Source organism: Netta rufina (genome assembly GCF_964035555.1).
Source record: "Netta rufina genome assembly, chromosome: 19".
NCBI lineage: Eukaryota > Metazoa > Chordata > Aves > Anseriformes > Anatidae > Netta > Netta rufina.
This window is the reverse complement of record NC_140143.1, coordinates 8,326,581-8,344,584: the sequence shown is the minus strand read 5'-3', so window position 1 is coordinate 8,344,584 and position 18,004 is coordinate 8,326,581. Positions and strand designations below refer to the sequence as shown.

The 18,004-nt window shown below is 60.6% G+C and overlaps 1 protein-coding gene across 2 annotated transcripts; it reads right to left on the bottom strand.

Annotated features, from left to right (window-relative positions):
* Window positions 1-2,267: 2,267 nt before the first annotated feature.
* Window positions 2,268-10,340, bottom strand: ST6GALNAC2 (ST6 N-acetylgalactosaminide alpha-2,6-sialyltransferase 2; the record flags this gene model as incomplete). 2 transcript variants are annotated; one of them, XM_084298296.1, is made up of 9 exons in its annotated part: window positions 2,268-2,712; window positions 2,821-2,920; window positions 3,556-3,639; window positions 3,745-3,848; window positions 4,034-4,172; window positions 4,258-4,423; window positions 5,171-5,403; window positions 6,046-6,135; window positions 10,216-10,340. In XM_084298296.1, 9 exons carry the CDS (start codon window positions 10,338-10,340, stop codon window positions 2,545-2,547), a joined length of 1,209 nt encoding a protein of 402 aa, XP_084154422.1. In that variant the 3' UTR covers window positions 2,268-2,544. The 2 variants fall into 2 exon arrangements, with proteins under 2 accessions (XP_084154422.1, XP_084154423.1); XM_084298297.1 differs by having other exon boundaries at window positions 5,171-5,379.
* Between the last annotated feature and the right edge of the window lie 7,664 nt (window positions 10,341-18,004).

Genomic DNA, 18,004 nt, shown 5'->3' with positions numbered 1-18,004 from the left:
GAGGGTCTCACAACTGATAGCACTTCACTTGAAGTGATGTAAAACGGGCACCTGGGCATACTGCGGGCTCTGTCTCTGCTCGATGGCTGTTACAACTGTGTCACTGGTAAGATCCCAGTAAGACCAGAGAGGATTCAGGCGCTAGTGCTGGTGGCTTTGGGGGAGAAGCACGTTTTAGAACCCTGAAGCCTTGGCTACGGAGAGGCTAGCTGTGTTACGAAAAGCAGGATCACATATTCAGCGTGCAGGCTTCTGCCAGCTGGATGCAGAATAAAGGCTGAGCTGTTGCTCATAAGAGCACTTCCCAGTCTTCTGAGATATGTACTCTTGATTAAATAATGCAAATCAGTGGAAACTTTTCATCTGACAGTTGCTTCTCTGACGCTGTCTTTTCTACTAGGACCTGCTCTGCAGCTGGCTGGAGGAAGGAGTGGTTCCCTGCAGTCTTCTGTTCCAGAATAAAACACAAAGTATTGAAACTGGCTTGAGAGTTCAAGTTTTTTTTGTTTTGTTTTGTTTTGTAATGGGTATCTAATCAAACAAAGGATTTTGAGCAGATAGAAAGGATTTCAGGGTGAAATGCTTTCTGAAATCACAGAAACTGAGCTTGCCCTTCACAGCACTGCCTACTTCTCTCCAGTACCTGATGAAGTCTTTAGACTTGAGTGTCTTCTACAGGAAAATGCTGAAGAAATTCATGGTAACCGTGACAAAACTTTATGGAAAAGCTAGAACTGGTAAAAACACAGTTCTTGTCTGCTTAGAAGCTCAAAGAGAAGCGAGAGGCAGCAGTCCAACAATCAGGTTCCTTGATAAGGCCATAAAATGAGGGAGGGACGTTTAACTGCAGGGCTAGCCTGCACCAGCGGATAGAAAAACCTCCTTTTTTGGAACAGGAAAGGTGTGTGAGTGCGGCAGCTCCTGTGCACACAGCTCTACCCATGGAAGCTGGCTGGGAGCCCTGGCAGGATGCTTGACTATGACAGCATTCATCTTTAAAAAAAAAAAAAACACACTGCTTTTTGCCATGTGCGTCAGTGCCACCCATCGCTGTGATTACAGCCACATGGCTTGTGCTCATGCTTGGCCCGAGCTAGTTTGAGGAGGTTTTGGTGGCACATTACTGAGGCAGCACGGGAATCAGGCTCCTTCTTGTCCTGGAAGGGGTTCTGCCTACAGGAACAGGCCTAACAGGCTGCCTGGGTACCATTGTGAGGTGATTGACGTGCACAAAGGTTAATTGGAGGCTCCCAAGCCGGGCTCCACACTGGGGATCAGCCCGCCAGCCCGTTTCAGATGTAATCTTCCTCAGCTCACTCCTAACTAGCTGCGTGCAGCTTGCTCTCACAAAGGGAGATGGAGCCTGGGGGGGTGCAGAGTTCCCTGGCTAAGGGCCAGGCTATCTCTTGCCATCTCTGCAAGAAGTTGCTCCTTCAGCTGCTGGAAAGAAACAGCATCAGAGGTGGGGACGGGCTGTGTGGAAGAGTGCCCGGGGATCCGATCCCACGCAGCCACCGCCCGGCTGGGGGGGTTGTGTCAGGGCCCTGCTCAGCCTCTGAGCCGTCCCCACGTTGAAGCCGCGCTGTTTCACAGCCTCCAGCCCCTCTGCCACAGGACAGAGGGCATCGTAGCTGACCCACCACAGCAGGCACGGAGGAAAGTTACAAAAAGTTCCTGTAATTGTACAAAATGGGAAAGTTTCAGGGCACAGCGCTCCCCCCGCTGTGCAACACCAACCCTCCAGCCACCCGCACACATCTGCCACGGCATCATTGCACCCAGGGTTTTTAGTTCACTTTTAGGATTTTTTCTCCTTTTTAAATAGCTTAGCCTTGAAAAAAAAAAAAAAATCTGCTGCCACCATACATTATAGGTTTTGTCATAAGAGAGGGCAGCTAAGGCTGTCAGCCCAGAGCTGCCTGAAGCTGAGGCATTAAATAATCCAGGAGAGGAGGTGTCCGAGCACAGCACCACTCTTTAATTCAGACCATCTCGTCTCCAGGCCAAGGATTCCTCCCACTTGTCCTGCCCCAGTGCCGAGCGTTTGGGCTGGGGCGTGCTGGCGGAGTGAAGGGGGTTTTCCAGCTGGAAACTGCACGCAGAAAAGGCATCGAATCTCCAGAAAACTCAAAAAAATAAAAGGAAAAAAGGTGGTCGGATGTACACTTCTTCAGCATCCTCTTCCAGCATCCCCTTGCCCCAGCTGCAGACCAGCACCGTGTTTCCCAGGGCCTGCTGCCACCCCAAGGGACACCTTGGTGGCATGGGGAGGTGACAGCCACGCTCAGCGGCGCTTTTCGGTGCCCTGAAGTCCGCGCTCGGTCTCACGGCGCCACGAAGGAGTTGCTGGAGATCCCTGAGGAACCGTGGGCTCTCCCGTTAGCACCATCCCCACGGCTCTGCTGCCAGCTTGCCCGCTCCTCGGGCTGGCCCGTCGCGTCGGGAGAGCCCTGCGGGGACGGACGGGGCCCTCGGGAAGGAGGAGAGCCCCTCCACGCTGCGCGGGGACGCCTCGGGGTCACCCCGTTGGGCCGGTGCCTGGCCTCAGCGCTGGTACAGCTCCATGATGCCTGCCTGGTGCAAGTTCCTCCACAGCTCTGCTTCCAGCAGCATGTCGTGGTTGGCGTAGAACACCAGGGGTTTCTTCTCCACCTCGTAGTAGTGGTCCGAGAACTGCTCGTAGTTGCCCGTGATGAACCCGTAGGCGCTGACCTGCCACGGGACGGGCGGACAGAGGGCGGTGAGCGCCTCAGGGGGCCCAACAACGCCCAAAAGGGACCCCCCCAGGTGTTTGGGGAAGGCGGCCCCGTGGCTTCTTACCTGGTCGCAGGTGTGGAGGGCCGTCAGGAGCATGAGGGCGCCGGTGCTGGGCATGTAGAGGTGGCCGTACTGCATGTTGAGCAGCTCCGAGCGCAGGAACCTGCGGGCGCAGACGCGGTGCTGGAGGGGGGCACGCGGCCAAACAGCACCGCCCGGTGCCTCGCCAGCGCGTGACACACACCCAGCACCTCCAGCCCCGATAAGGCAGGGGCACCGAGCGGCAAGCACCCACAAATTCACCGTCTGTGGATTCTCGGGTGTCTGCTACTAAGGTTCAGCTCGTGCTCTGCGAGCTGCTAACACGCACCGCCTCGGTATCTTAAGTTGTCCCAAGCCAGGCACTGGTTTGCGTGAGATGTAGGGGGAAAAAAAAAATCCCTTTGGACCTTCTCTCTGCTTCTTTAGACTGGTTCAAAATGGGTTAATGTGTTTTGGGAAGTGGAGGGCCAGGTGAGTGCAGCAGGGCTGTATGAGTCTCCCTGCCAGGAGGAAACGTGCGTGGCACCGCAAGGAATGGGAATGGCAGGGGGGGATCTCCCTGCCTTGCCTGCAGAGAGCAGGACAGAGGTGGCTCCAGTTCTGGGGACGGACCAGGGCTGGAACCAGGGCTGGAGCCCAGTTTTGGCACTGGGCAGCTGTGGGGCCACGCTGCAGAAAGCAGGGCCGGGAGGCGGGCGGGCAGAGCCGCACACCTCCGGGTGCTGAACCAGGGCTTTGCATCGGGCTCCTCCTCACCTGGCTGTGAGGTAGTGTAGGAAATCCGGGTGCAGCAGCTTGAACTTCTCCGCGGACACCTCCGGTCCAAAATATTTCCGTGGACTGCAGCAGGGAGAGGAGAATGGGTGCCACTTGGGATTTAGCCCAGCGGGGACAAAGGCGGGGGCAGCTCGCGCTCCCTCGGGTGCCTCACCCATGGGTACTCACTCGTCACCCTTGTCCGAGCCCTCGGGGACCGGGCTGCCCTGGATGGCCGACCTCAGCATGATGTAGTCCCGCACGTCCGAGGGGATGAAGATGTACTTCAGGTCCTGCAGCGGGGACACAGACACGAGGCCTGGGGGGGGAGGAATTTGGGGCACTGCCCTCCTGCGAGGTGAGGGCTGAGGCTCCTGCGACTTGGAGAAGGTTTGGGGCAAGGTGTATCCCGGCCTCAGGGGCCAATTTGGGGTCAGCCACCCACCCCCCCTGCTGTGCCCCATGGTGGGGGTCCCACCTCAGCCTGGGGTATCCGGGTGAAGCCGTACTCCTCGTAGGCAATGAGCGAGTTCTTCATGGTGTTCACCGTGAACCCATAGAAGGAGATCTTGGTCCCGACGTCCTCCTCGAAGCCCCTGATCACGGCACCGTTGAGCCTGTGGGAGCACCGCGGGGCCGTGTCCGGGGCTGGGACCTCCCCAGCACCCCCAGGACTCCCCCTCAATCCTTCCCCGGCCCCACCTGAACACCAGGTCGTGCGCGTCGATCGCCTCGCCCTGCCGCGAGCCGTTGAGGATGCCGCCGTTGCCCACCACGGCGCAGCGCACGCAGCCCCCCGGGAAGCGGCGCCGGTCGAAGAGGTGCCTGTTGGCCGAGGCGTTGAGGAGCCGGAGGGTGCTGCTGACGGCTGGGTGGGGGGCACACAGGGGAAAAGGGAAAGGTTTGCAGCAGCACGGCTGCGAGAGAGCAAAACCTGCCCCTCGAAGCAGCGCGCAGACAGCCTGGCGCCACAAAAAAGCTCATGGCATCCTCGTGTATGGGAGGGGTCTGCAGGGGGGTGGACAAACACCAGCTCGAAGTGCTGGGTACCCCCAGAAAGCCAAATCCAGCCACCTTACAGCCCCCAGCATTACTGATCCTGCTCCAAGCAGCGGCTGCCAGGTGCTGTGCATGGCACGGGGACACATCCGGACGTCTCCAGCCCCGGTCCCGCGGGTGCTGATGGCAGCCCGGCTCATTTCCCGTCCTGACAATGCCTCCTTGCAGCTGCCCCTGGTTTGCCCCCCCGCCTCGCCGTCCCCAGCACTTCCCAGCCCAAGGCCTGAAGCTGGCGGCTGCCGGGGAGAGCAGGGAGTAGGTTTGGGGTTGGAAGGGAAACAATCTCCTCCGGCAACAATGGAGCGGGTTGTCCGAGGTCCTCCGGGCCCCAGTTAATAATCATGCACACACTGGAGCTTTTATCTGGGGAAAATGTCACAAGATGCTGCGAGTGGCATTTGCAGAGCCGTGCCCTCCACCCTGCTCCCGGGGAGGTGGAGTGGGAAGGGACCAAGGTCCCCGGTCCCCATTCCCCTGGGGTCCCCAGTTGTCCCCAGTCCCCTCGAGCCACCCCGTACCGTGGCTGCCACCACCCCCAGCCCGCTCGGTGCCCTACCTGCGTGGGACAAGCCTTGCCAGCCGTAGGGGACGTGTCGCTCCTTCAGCCTGGTCCAGGTCTCGGGGTTGAAGTGCTGGTCCCACATCAGCACCGGGGTGGCAAACTGGAAGAGCTCCCCAAAGGCGGGGTGCGCCTTGGCTGCCTCCACCACCGAGTGGGGGCAGGGGCTGGGCTGGGGGCGAGAGGAGCTCGGTTCGGACCCCAGGCTGGAGCCAATTTCTCCCCAACATCTCCACCCAGCTGGGGACAAGCCCGGGGACAGCACTGCTCCTCGCCCATCATGTTTTCTGCTGGGTCACCTTGGCATGGCTGCCTCGTGCCTGGGTCCCCCGAGCCCCTGGCTCCCCATGGCGTGGGAGGATTTGGGCTCACGGAGTCACCAAGGGAGCACGCACCGTGACGGATGCAGCATCTTTTAGTCCTTTACCCTGGCAAAGCACAGCCCTGGGCCCAGCTCCTCGGGAGGCCGGGGCTTTTTTCACAATTCTCCAGCCCAGGTGCCGCTCAGCTGGGGGATTTGGAAGCTCAGGCGTCCTGCCACCACCCCGGGGCAGCTCCAGGAGACCCACGTGCACGGACACGGACACACTAAAAACCCTTCCAGACCGTGCTGCTTTCAGCCCAACTGGCCCCCAGCTTCCCCACCCAGACAAAAAGCCCAGGCAGGAGGAAGCACCAGGAGCACATCACGTTTTGCCAAGCATTACCTGCCTCCGGTTGCGCTCCTCTGGCTGCGAGGAAGGTTTGAAGGACTCCCTGCCAGAAAAATGGAAACAGAGCTGTCAGAACCTGTCCCTTGGGGCCTGGGGAGCCCCGCAGCGCTCTCCCAGCCTGTTCTGGGTTCCCCACGCACCCCTTTTCCCCCACGTTACCTCTCCAAGCTGCCTCGGAGGGCCCTGTGGCTGCCGGCTGGGTGCGAGGTCCCCGACGGAGCCAGGAGCAGCGGCTCTGGCTGCATCAGGCTGCAAGGGGACACCGGGATGAGGGGAGGTGGCACCGACCCCACCGACAACCCCCATACATGAGAAGCGTGGTGCTGTGCTGGAAAAGTGATGGGAACAGGGGATGGGGAGGGTCCCTGGGGTGCGTGGGGCTGGGTGGGCCGTGCCCTGATGCCCCCATCAGAGATGGGGCTGGTCGGGGACCCTCAGGGGACACAAAACACTGAGCCCCAAAGGAAGCAGGGCCAGAAGCTACCAACCGGCTACGTCCCCAGCAAATCCCTGGGGGTAAAGGGAAGAAAACTAGCAAAAATTTCCTTGGCTTTTCTTCTCTTTCTTGAAGCTGGGTACTCGCTAGCGGGGGTCCCCTCCAGCTTTCCAAGCAAGCACAGCAAGGAAAGGGGAAATAAAACCCTGCTCCCGTGCATCACCAACCGGTGGGAGACAGCAGCAGGGAACTCTCCACCCCGAGCATCTTGGGGGGCCCAGAGCCCCAGGGGTGCCCCCGGGGGGGGTTTGTGGCCCAGCAGGGTCCCAGCCCGGTGGCAGGAGGTGGGCACCCACCGGCGGGGAACAGGCTCCCATTCATCCCCGCACAGAAGGGCCCTTCAGAGCACCCCGGCGCCAGCCCCAGCCGGGGCAGCAGGTGCTCGCGGCAGAGCGGGGTATTGTGGAGCAGACAAGGGCCCCTTGTTACGGGATCTGTGCTCGGGGACAGGTAGAGGCAGGTGGGGAGCGCAGCTCTGCCTCCCCCCGCACGGCGAGCGTTGGGTTTCCTCCCAGCCACCTCCCCTGTCCCCTGCCGCGGGGACGCCTCCTCCCCACGGGTGCCAGCCCTGTCCCGGAGCTGATCCGGACCCGTTTGCCACCAGGACGCTGCCCAGAGCTGGGTACGGTGTTCCCTGGGGGATTGGCAGCTCCTCGGGCTCCATCCCACCAGTTTAGGACGGGGCTGGCTCAGGATGGGCGATGCCGAGGGCGAACGGGTCCCCGTTTCACACAGGCTGAGCACCAGCAGCCCCGGTATGGCCACGCCGGGGCAGGGGGGGGGCTGCAGGTGCTGCCCCCAGCCCCACGCACCCCTCGAGGCCACCCCAAACCCGAAGCAGCAGGCACCGTGCTGGGGCTGCCCCATGCACACAGAGCACCTCGCTGCTGGGCTGGCCCAGCCGCAGGCAGCACGCACTGCTCAGAGCACAGCTCGAGCTGAAAGTCTCAAGAAACAAGAAATTCTTTGCCTGCCGGGTCAGCCCAGCGGTGCCAAACCCTGGTGGCATCTCACAGGTAGCTGAGCCCCAGCCCCGGGCATCTCCTCCATTTGGCACCGCAGGAGATGCCCAGCCCCAGCCCCAGCGCCTCCCCAAAGGAGCTCCTTGGTGTTGCCACCACCCGAACCTGAAGTCCATCCAGAACCAAGTCCTGTGGAGTTGTGGGACCCAAAGCAGAGCACACGAAGCCCCCAGCTCGGCCACCTGCCCCTTTCTGCCACCATGGACACACAGCCCCCCAGCGAGCCCCTGGAGCAGTTCCCATGCCTCCCCAGGAGCTGCACACAAACGGCCCATCCCTGCCCCAATCCTTCCTCATCCCCTCCCCATCAGGCTCACGAGCCCCAGCTGCACCTCGCTGCCTCCCCAGCTCCTTCCCATCCCCTCCCTCTGATATCCTGGTGCCTTTGTGGTGGGCAGAGACCCCGGCACAGCCCCAGGCTCTCGGCGCCGGCTACTTTGGGCTGTTATAGGAACATCTGGGGCAGCACGGGCTGCTAAAACCCCCTCCAGCTCAGGCTGGCGATGGCTCCCACTTCCCTTTGGTGGCCAAACACAGCGCTGGGTGTTTGCAGATCCCCTCCCAGGCCCTGTGCCGAACCCATGACGCCAACCCAGGCGGCGCCCCCCTCCCACCCGCCGGTGCCATCCCCGCGGCACCGTGGCCGCTGCCCAAACCCGGCCGAGCCCGGCGCCTTGACGTCAGTGGCCAGGATGTGGCGAAGCCTCGGTGGCTCCGTGCCCTGCGATGCTTGGTTGACTCAGAAGACGACCCCCCTTCCCCCCCGGGGACCGACGGATGCACAATGGGGCTCCCGGGAAAGGAGTGGCCCGCGGCCGCCCGGGCGCACTGGCCACGGCAGAGGAGCGAGCCAAGCCTGGGTGTGTAAAGCTGTAAAGCTGCCCAACGTGACGCTTCTGGCCCGTGCCCACCCTCCTTTTCCGGAAGATAAATATGTGCACAAGTGTTTCAGAGCACACACTCCAGCGCTATCTTAACCAAACTCTCCTGGGTCCCCGCGGGGCTGTTTGAAGGAGCCGGAGCAGCACCGTGGCCGTGGGCTGCGTCCCGCCGCAAAGGGCCGGGCTCGAGGCATCATCCCCTGGTGCAGAGCCAAGGCAGGATGGTGCCCAGCCCATTTGCTGGAATTAAAGCCGTGAGAAGTCCCAGCAGAAATCTGGAGGGGTTTGGAGAAACGTCCAGGCAGGGCGTGGGACGGGGCTGCAGGAGGACAGGCTGGCAGCCCGCGGTGCAGCTGACTCACAGCAGGGACAGGAGGGTTTTGTCCATCTCCACGGGGTCCTCAATGCTGCCACCAGCCTCGTACCGAACCAGAGGGGGTCAGGGCAGTGCCACACGTACCCCTGGTGGGGTGGGTTGGTGCTTGCAGCAGCCAGCACCAGGCGGTGCCTCCCGACCCCCTTTGTGCCCGCAAACCTCCCCAAAACGTGGCACCGAAGCAGGAGCACTGCTGACCCTCCCCTCCTGCCCCAACGGGAGGAAAAGCACAAATCCTGCACCGTGGCTGTGCTTTAGCAGCAAGGAGCACTGCACGCACAGGTTTCGCTTCCAGATCCAGCCCTGCATCAGCCCCCGGGCAGCGCTGGTTGCTCCGGGCTTAGGCTTTAACACAACTTTTACGGACGAGCAGAGATTCGGGGTCGGGGTGCGTGTGGACACGGGGAATTGAGGCGAACAGGACCTGCTCTGCCATGGCTGTGGCTTTAGTGTTTGGCTTGAAGCCAAGGGAAGTAAAAAAAAAACAAAAAACACAAAACTGGAAGTATTTTGGAGCCTGTGGTGCTCCCGGGCGCGTTGCTGCGGGCTCCCGGAGGGGCTGAGCAGGGAGCAGCTCAGCACCACAATCGTGAGCGCCCCAGCACCGTGTGGCAGGGGTTGGCTCTGTTGTCACCGCCATCCCCGGTCACCCAGAGCCAGCTCCCGCCACGGGGATGCTCCTGCAGGGAGCAGAGCCCCGTGCCGGGCAGGACGGGAGGGCGCAGACACAGCTCCGCGCTCCCAGCGGGGAAAGAAGCAGCGTGGGGACCCCAGGGCAGCCCACCCGGCTGCACCCCAGTAGCTCCCAGTCCAACCCAGGCAGGTCGTGAGCAGGACCAGGTCCCCGCAGCATCCTCCTCTCCCTCCTGAGCTCTGAGAGCACCCACGAGCACCCAGCACGGAGGCGAGGGGCACCCGTAGCACTCTGCTGGCGTGGTACCCGCTGCTCGGGGCACAGGAGGGTGCCTGCTCCTGCTGGCACCCCAGGGCTCCCCAGCACCCAGCCCAGCACCAGGGGGACTCCGGCTGAGCCTCAGGGCAGGGTGGAGGCTGCAGGGGAAGCCCGAAGGGAAAAACGAAGGGGGAGATGCCCACTGGTGGAGCTGGGGACTTGCTGGAGTTTGCCAGCAGCCCCGAGGGAGCTGAGCAGGCTGCGGGCAGCTCTGCCCCGTCCAGGGTCAGTGCTGCAGCGTGGGGCCAGACCCCCCCCGGGGAAAGGAGCCGGCTGCAGCCCGGTCTGCCCGGCTGCTGGAGGTGATTTTAGTCCTGCCGGGTGCTGAGCACCCTCAGCTGCCCCCGCACCTTTGGTTCCTTGGCACCGCGCTGGGCTGAACCCACGCAGGGACCCCTGCAGCCCCCCCCTCACCCCGGGGTCCCTCCCTGGGCACCCCTGGGTGCTGCTGGTGGCCGTGGGCACCTCGGGGAGGCAGAGCCTGCTGCGATCTCTCCTCAACCCAGCAAAGAAACCGGGGCGCAGTGGGGATAACCTGCTCCAAGGGGCTTGCCCCAGCACCCCAGCACCCCAAATCCCCCTCCCCAGCACCTCGCCCTTACCTGGCTATGACCCTCTGACCAGCGGGCAGCTCCACCGTGGCGTAGTAGTGCCCGTAGAGGACGAGGGAGGATGAAAAAGCCGCCAGCAGCAAGAGGCAGAGACGCTTCCAGTGCGGGGACCCCATCCCGCTGCTCGAGTGGCGAAGGCGATGTTCCGAGCCCCGCGTGGAGCTGAGCCCCCGCTGCCCACCCGTTGGGGTAGAGGTTGAGGCTGGCTCCCTCCTGGCCCCGCTGCACCTCGCAGAGCTCCTCGGATGTCCCTGGGGAGCGGTGGGAGGGAGAGCGTGAGCGGAGGGAGGAGGCACCGGGCTGACTGGTTCGGGCTTGCTGAGAAAAAACGCACTTTTGAGCTGCTTTTGCTCCGAGCCGGGGATTAAACATTTACTCAGACCAACGGAGAAATGAGCTTTTTTTTTTTTTTTTTTTTTTTTTCGCCTCCCTTTCGTGCCACCCACTTACAGCTCACAAAGCAGAGCTTTTCCCCTTTTCTCCCCATTTTTTTTTTTTTTTTTGTAACTTTCTCCTTCGCCTCCAGCCCTGCGCTCCCACGCAGCCCACACCCGGGGACCCCTCGGGGCTGGGGTTGTTGTGGCAGATCAGAAAATCCCAAGCTCCAGCTCCCGGTGCCCGATACAGCTCTGCAGCATGTACACGCAGGGATCCACAAAAGCTCCCCGCCACAGGAGCAAATCTGGGATGAAACGAGGGGAAAAAAGGCAAAGCTGCCTGAGCGCTGGTGGGGCTACCCGGGACCCACAGGCTTTTGCAGAGGAACAAATAATTTCCCATGGAATTCCCCAATCTCACAGCAACCAACACGAATTCACAAATTTGTGCTGAATTCGAGTTTGGGCTGGGGAGGGGAGGGCAGGAGGGAAACGTGGACGAAGCATTTTGGTGTTTTCGGAAGGAAAGCGCCTCTGGGTCGTTCTTGAAAGAGCATTTCGAGAAAAGTTTAACGACATTCATCACAAGAAAGGAAACAAACCTGAAAACTAAAGGAAACACCCAAACGCTTTCACACTGGGGGAAGGGATCCAGCTGGGAAAACAGGCATTTAAAGTGAGCTGTGGGGATTCTGGGGGGAGGGAGGGGGATTTTTAGGAAGCCACCAGCCCCGGGGAGCAGCAGCAGCAGCGAGCCCTGCTCCATCCAGCCCCGCATCCCCCCGGCACCTCCCCAGCCCCCCGCTGGTGCATTTTCCCCAACATTTCTCATCCCCCCCCAGATCCAGGCCCCCCACCTCCATTCCTACCCACACCGCCATGCTTCCAGCGATGCTGCTGGTTCAGAGAAAGATAAATGCAAAAATCCCTTTAAACTACCTTGTTTCAGTCTCTTTTTGGCTTTCTTTTTTTTTTTTTTCTTCCTACAAATCCTCTCCTAGCCAAAAGCCAGCTTTAGGGCCACAATTAGTATCAGACCAATAAATCAGAGGAATTAGAGGCTGCTGAGTGGTCTCAGGGCTAAGACTGAGCTGCAGAGACCCCGAGGGACGCAGCGTAGGGCAGGCACGGAGCAGTGGGGGGGGATCCCCTTTAGGAAGGGGGTCTTCAGCTGCACCACCCTGGGGGGTGACCCTCTGCGGAGGCTGGCAGGGAAAGCACGGCTGTCCCAAAACCCCAGCCAGGGGGACGCAGCTCCCTAGGTCCCCCAGGTGCCAGCCCTGGTCCCCAAGGGGATTCCAGCCCCCAGAACAGGAGGGCACCACGCTGGCCCCGTTCCCCTCCATGCACCAAGGGAGATTCCCTCCTTGTGACCCCATGCTTCAGCTCATGTGCTCTCAGCTCTTCGTTAGTCATGGCTAATTATTACCAACTGCTCCAGTAAGCCATGGGGGAGCTAGCACAGCCCTGGAGGTGCAAAGTTCCCCCACGAGTGGCCTGGGAAAGCCTGGGATTTGGCACCCGGGGATGTTTGTGGCCCCAAAATGCAGACCCCGGTGAGCAGCAGCATTGGTGCCTTTGCCCCGTGGGGTGGAGGAGCTGCTTGCGGGGTGACACATTTACTGTTTTTTGTTTTTTTCTTTTTTTTTTTTTTTTTCATTAGGGGATGAAAATGAGATGCAGTTCTTCATCTGCTCTGCTTGTTTCATGCTACAATACGTTTTGGCCCCTGCCCCAAAATTAAGTGGCGCCTATTTAGAAGTTGAATAAGTGTGAAAACCTTTTAGGGTGATAGTTGCCAAATAAAGATTAGAAAAAGAACACAAAAGAAATTACAATGACAGCCAGTATGTATCATTTTTAGCCTGGGCTTTTTATCCCAGTAATTACCCTTGGAAACAAAACCCGAGCCATCCACATCGCTAGAGAGAGCGGGAGGGAAACGAGAACAATCCGCACCATCGGGCTGTTGGTGGAGGAAAGCCTTGGGGTCTTTGCCATGACGAACTGCCCAGCTGGGAGAAAACGATCTCCAAAAATCTCCCGGAGGATTCATACCTCCCAGTTTGTCCAGCACAGGTTGAAGGGACGTTTAAAAAAGTGCCAAAAACATATCCGTTTATGGGAAATTTCCCTGAAATTCAAAGCATGGACCTTAGAAACGCGTTGCAGCATCAGCCCTGCCAGGGAACGTGGGGCCATATGGCTGCTCGCGGGGACGAGGTGGTTGCATGAGCACGAACCATGAGCAGATGTCTCGGGAGGCCGTGCATGGCCCCTTCCCAGCGGGGTGGGAACACGGCTCAGCCAAAACTCCTCATGCCAGGTCCCTGCAGAGCCAGGCTCAGGCAAAATTCGGTGCCTCTGTGGCACCCTGGGTGCTCCCTGCTGGTCCCCAGGGGGTTTTTGGGGAGATGTGACTGCACGGAGGGTGCGTGGGCACAGGGAACATGGTGCAGCTACAGGAATAGGGATGCTCAGGGCCATGCTCAGCACCACCCCGTGGTGCCTGCAGCTCCGAGCAATGGGCTCTGCCTTTCTGCCTTTCACCCCAAAAGGCTGCCCGAGGAATGGGAGAATCCTTCCCCAGGGCACAGCCCCAAATGGATAGTATGGACAGAGTGGGATGCAGCTTGAGGGGAAACCGAGCCGTCTTTGCAGCAAAACCAGCAGGATCCAGCCCGCTGGGCAAACACACCCTTTAGTCCCCCCCTGCTCCCTACAAAAGCAGGAACATCACGGGGACGAGCCACAGAGAGGGTGGCAAGCTGGACAGCCCCATGGCTCGCGGTGGCTTGTGCCAGCAGCTGCCGGGCTCGGCCCCGCTCTTATCGCAGAGCCTCCTGTGCATGGCGGTGCTGCCGGTCAGCCCCGGACCATTGACTGGGACAGAGATAAGCCCAGCACACAGTCCGAAGGTCTCTGCAGGGCATGAGGCAACCGCTGAGGCTTTGGGTTATGGCCTGGAGGGGCTCGGAGCTGGAAAACACCTCTGAGAAATTGGGGTGGCACAACCCCAACCGCTCTCTCGCCAGCTCCGGGCTGGGCAGGGCAGGCCTGGAGTGATCCTGCCCGGTTCTCTGCAGGCCAAACATCCCCAGGGGTTGCTCAAACAGGGGATTGTGTTTGCCACATGGCCCAGGGGGCTGGCCAGGCTCTGTCCTGCAAGGACACAGCTGGGGACAGGGGACACGGTCTCTGAGTGTGCGATGCTGCTGGCCCCTTGGCTGCCTGCATGGTCCCTGCCTGCAAACACAGCTTTAGGAGAGATGGAGGGAGCCTGGCATGTTCCCAGGCCCCAGCACCTGGGATTTGCTTCCTGAGGGCCCAAACAGGCTGGGGAAACCCCACAGTGCCTGGCAGAGGAAACCCTTGGAACTGGGGCCCGCTGCGTCCCCAGGAGCTGTTTGCCCGCGGGGCCCTGCTCCAACACCCACCCGGAGGTCAGGGCTTGCTGGAAAGGAACAGCCCGGAGGTCATCTGGTACTTGTGTGCAGAACAAAGCCACGGGCTGCTCCTTTATCTTGGTCACCCTCCCCTGTTATCAATAGTTTTTCTCGTCTGACTGCATTTCCCTGCTGCCACATCCCTGCGGCAGGAGGGAACGCAGGGTGAGCGGGGTGCAGGCCTCGCCGCTGCGCAGGCAGGGCCTGCCCCCAAATCCTCTCTCTGCTTGGATAACACAAATAAATACAAAAACCACGCGGCAAGTCACCAGCACAGGGGTTTTTGTGCTGCCCGGGAGCGCTCGCTCCATGCTGGGAAGCTGGGTGCTGGTGTCCAGCGGTGTCCTGCTCACCTCACTGCTCGGAGTTTCTTGCCTGGGAACAGAGGGACGGGAGTGACAATGTGGATGTCACACGTGGCACACACAGCAGTGCTGGGGGAGAGGGACGTGGGGTGGTTGGCACAGCCCAGGAACCCCAATCTGCCTCCTCCAGCCCGGCAGCGACATGCCTGCAAGCATGCAGTCGGCCACAGCTCCTGCTTCTGCTGGGGACAGGCGAGGCGTCACGCCGTGAAAAGGGCAGCGAGGAAACCAAACAAATGATTCGAGGCCCCGCCAGGAATGTGGCACTGCGAGAGAGAGGATTTGTCTCTCGCAGCCCCGCTGGGAGCATCCAGAGGCTGTGTTAACTCCTGGGGAGCCCAGGGAGGAGCGGGGCACGGCGGTACTTCCACCTCGTGGTAAGTTCCAGAAAAAGCAGGACAAATGCGACAGAAACTTCTGGGTGTGCTGATGCCCAGCTCTGTATTTCTTACCCAGATCAGAGGCTCGACATCCTGTTTTAAATCCTGCAGACCCTGGAGCTCCTGGCTGGCAAAGGGGAGCGGGTGCTGCCACCGGCTGGCACTGGGTGCTGTGTTCGTACCCCAGGAGGGGCACTGGGTGCTGTGTCCATGCCCCAGGAGGAGCACTGGGTGCTGTCCGTGCCCCAGGAGGAGCACTGGGTGCTGTGTTCGTGCCCCAGGAGGAGCACTGGGTGCTGAGGACACCAGACCTCATCCTGCTGCCGGTCCCTCCGCTCGCGCTGCCTCCAGCACCGTGCCACGTTGCACAAGCTGAGGCTGCACCTTGGCACATCCTTGGCAGCTGGGTGGCACTCGAAGCCACCAAATCGCTTCTGCACATGTCCCCAGGTACCTGAAGGAGGTCCCAGGCCATAACCCCATGGGCAGGTGGGCATTACAAAGCTTGGGACGCCCAGGGACAGCAGCCTGGCACAGCGCGGGCAGCCGCCGGGTGTTTGGCCACCAGACCTGGACACCTCGGACACAGCAGGGTGCTGGCGGGTCCCTGAACAGGAGCCGCCACCTGGTGGCACCGGGACAATGCCGCAGGGACATAGGTGGGGACAGCTGGGTGGCCCTGCACCACGGCACTGTCCTCGGGCATCCCTGCGGCTCCGTTTAGCTGGGCTAGGGAGGCTGGGGATGCGCTGGCACAGCTCGGCATCGCCACTTTCCCCCTGGGGAATGCACAAAACCACAGGGCTCCAAACCCTCTGTGGAGCTGGCTCCATCCCAGGAGCAGAGCCTGGAGGGAACGGGGTCTGCTGGTGGGGAAAACACGCCAGGAAATTTCCTTCCCTTGGTTCTGGGACACCTCAGCCACGGAGGAGCCGGGCACAGGGGGAAAAAGCGTGGGCTGGGGGCTGCCAGCCTGTCCCCTCCTTGCCCACCACGGTCCCCTTGCTCAGCCCTGTCCCGTTTCCCAGAAGAGAGGCAAACAAAAGAAGAAGAGGGGGGCAGGGAGGAGTTTAACAGAAACTTCTTCCAACTTCTTGGGAGGAGAAAAGCCCTATTCAGACGGGAAGAATAGCCGCTCGGAGGCGGTCACTAAGCAACCCGCAGCAATTCGGCAGGGCCCCGGTGCATGGGCAAGGAACAAAGCCACCTCGCTGCCCACCCAGAGCCATGGGTGGCCTGGCTGCAGGGGACGGGGATGTCCCGCTGAGCCCCGAGCTCCTGGCTGCAGCGGGAGGCTGCCTCGGTTGGCCCTGGAAGGCGGCCAGTCCCCATTGGGGTGTCCCTCTAGGGGAGGCCGTCTGCTGCTTGGGAAGGATTTGGGGTCTGCCCCAAATCCCATGATGGCTCCGCATGGGTCTGGAGCTCACACAGGGCTGTAAGTTATTCCCAACAGCGGCTCGTTGAATTTTGGGTAACTGCACGACACCACGGGCTACACCCTCACCCAGAGAAGCTGGATTTATTATTTAGGTTATTGGTGGGGGTAGGGGGCTGGCCTTTGCAAACCCGCTTACTCATGAGAAACCGCTTGATCCCTCCACAGCACAAGCAATAAAGAGACAAAGGAAATCAGTCGGGACAAACCCCGCTGCCAACCCATGCTGAAATGCCTCCCTCGGAGCCCCGGAGATGCTGCAGCACCCGTGAGAAATGCTGGGCGAAAGGAAAACCTCTCACAGGCAGAGCAGGTCGGCTGGGACCAGGCAGTGGGTGTAGTGCCGGCCCCAGCCCTGAGCCTGGTGGGTGCAGGGAGAGGTGCTGGGCCTGTCTGCACCCTGCAAGTGTTTTTTTTCCTGTGGGGTGTCACAGGGGAAATATCCAGCCCCCATGCTCTCATCTCCAGCATCTGATATACCCAGAGAGCAGCTGCTGGGACAAGGACGAGCTCTCCGGGAGCTTATCCACGTTCTCAGGGAGGCATTTGGCCAGCTCTCATCCCCCCTCCTGCAACAGCGGGGTGGGCAACCGGAGAGTGCTCAGCTGTGTCCAGACAAGTAGCACAGCACCCACAGACGGAGTTGTTTTAATTAACAGTCAGCCCTGCTTCTTCCTCTCCCTCCCTTTCCCGGCTTCATTACCTGCTATCTCAGACTTTAAACAGCTGCTTCGGATGCCCACTAAATAATCACACACCACAGGGTTGGCCAAAGTGGTGCCGTTTATTTTGCTTGCAAAACCACATTCTGAAGGCCAGCGCTCGGAAGCCTTGCTGGCTGCCACGATGCCTCTCCCAGCACAATGCGGGCGCTGCAGCCAGCAGCAACAGCAGAGCATCCAGCCCCGGAGCTGCAGAGCTCCTACCTCCGCGGGCAGGAGGCAGGCACGGTGCTCCTGGCAGAGCTGGGAGCCACGCGTGCCAAAGCCAGGCACCGGCTTGGCACACCGGGACCGTTAAACAGGATCTGCAGCCAGGGGAGCCCCACAGCAAGAGGCACGACTTCTGGCAGCCTGCTGCGCTACGGGGATTGTTTGCCTTCCCTTGTGAGTGGGGCCCAGGGCAGCGACTGGACCCCAGGTGTCACAGTGCTCCTTTGGAGGTGTCACAGCGAAGCCACACTCAGGGGCAGAAGTCTCATCCTCTCTCGAATAAACCATCTGGTAGCCAAGTGTCCAGTCTAGCCTTCATCTCTACAGCGAGCGGAGTGACAGCAGCACCTCCAGGACAAAAGTCAGCCTCCTGAGACAAGCTCTGTGTGTCCACCTCCATCCACTGCAGAGGGAGCCTCCTTAGACCAGGCACCCAGCTCCAAGAGGGGCACCACCAGCTGTGAGAACCCAACCAGAACAAAACTGGCCCCGGCCTGAGGACCGTCTCCCTGCAGAGGGAAAGCCTGGATGCTGCTTGGATTCACCCTGGATTCCTCTCTCCCAACACCAGAGCACCTGCAGCCACCCACAGCAGTGGCAGCCCAGTCAGTTGGGCCTTCTTCGGTGGCATTTTTTTTGCTGCTGTTCTCCTGGTCTGTAGAATTTGCACATTTTTTGAAGCATTGTGAGAGAATAAAGGTTCCGAAGGAGGGAAATATCTTTGTGGAGATGAAACTGTGCCTGGAAGTCCAGAGCTAACCCTGGCCCTGGTGGCCCTCTTACTCATCTGGAGGTCTTCTTGAGGTGGTGTTGAGATTTCCCAGGCAATGTCCCTTGCCACGCAA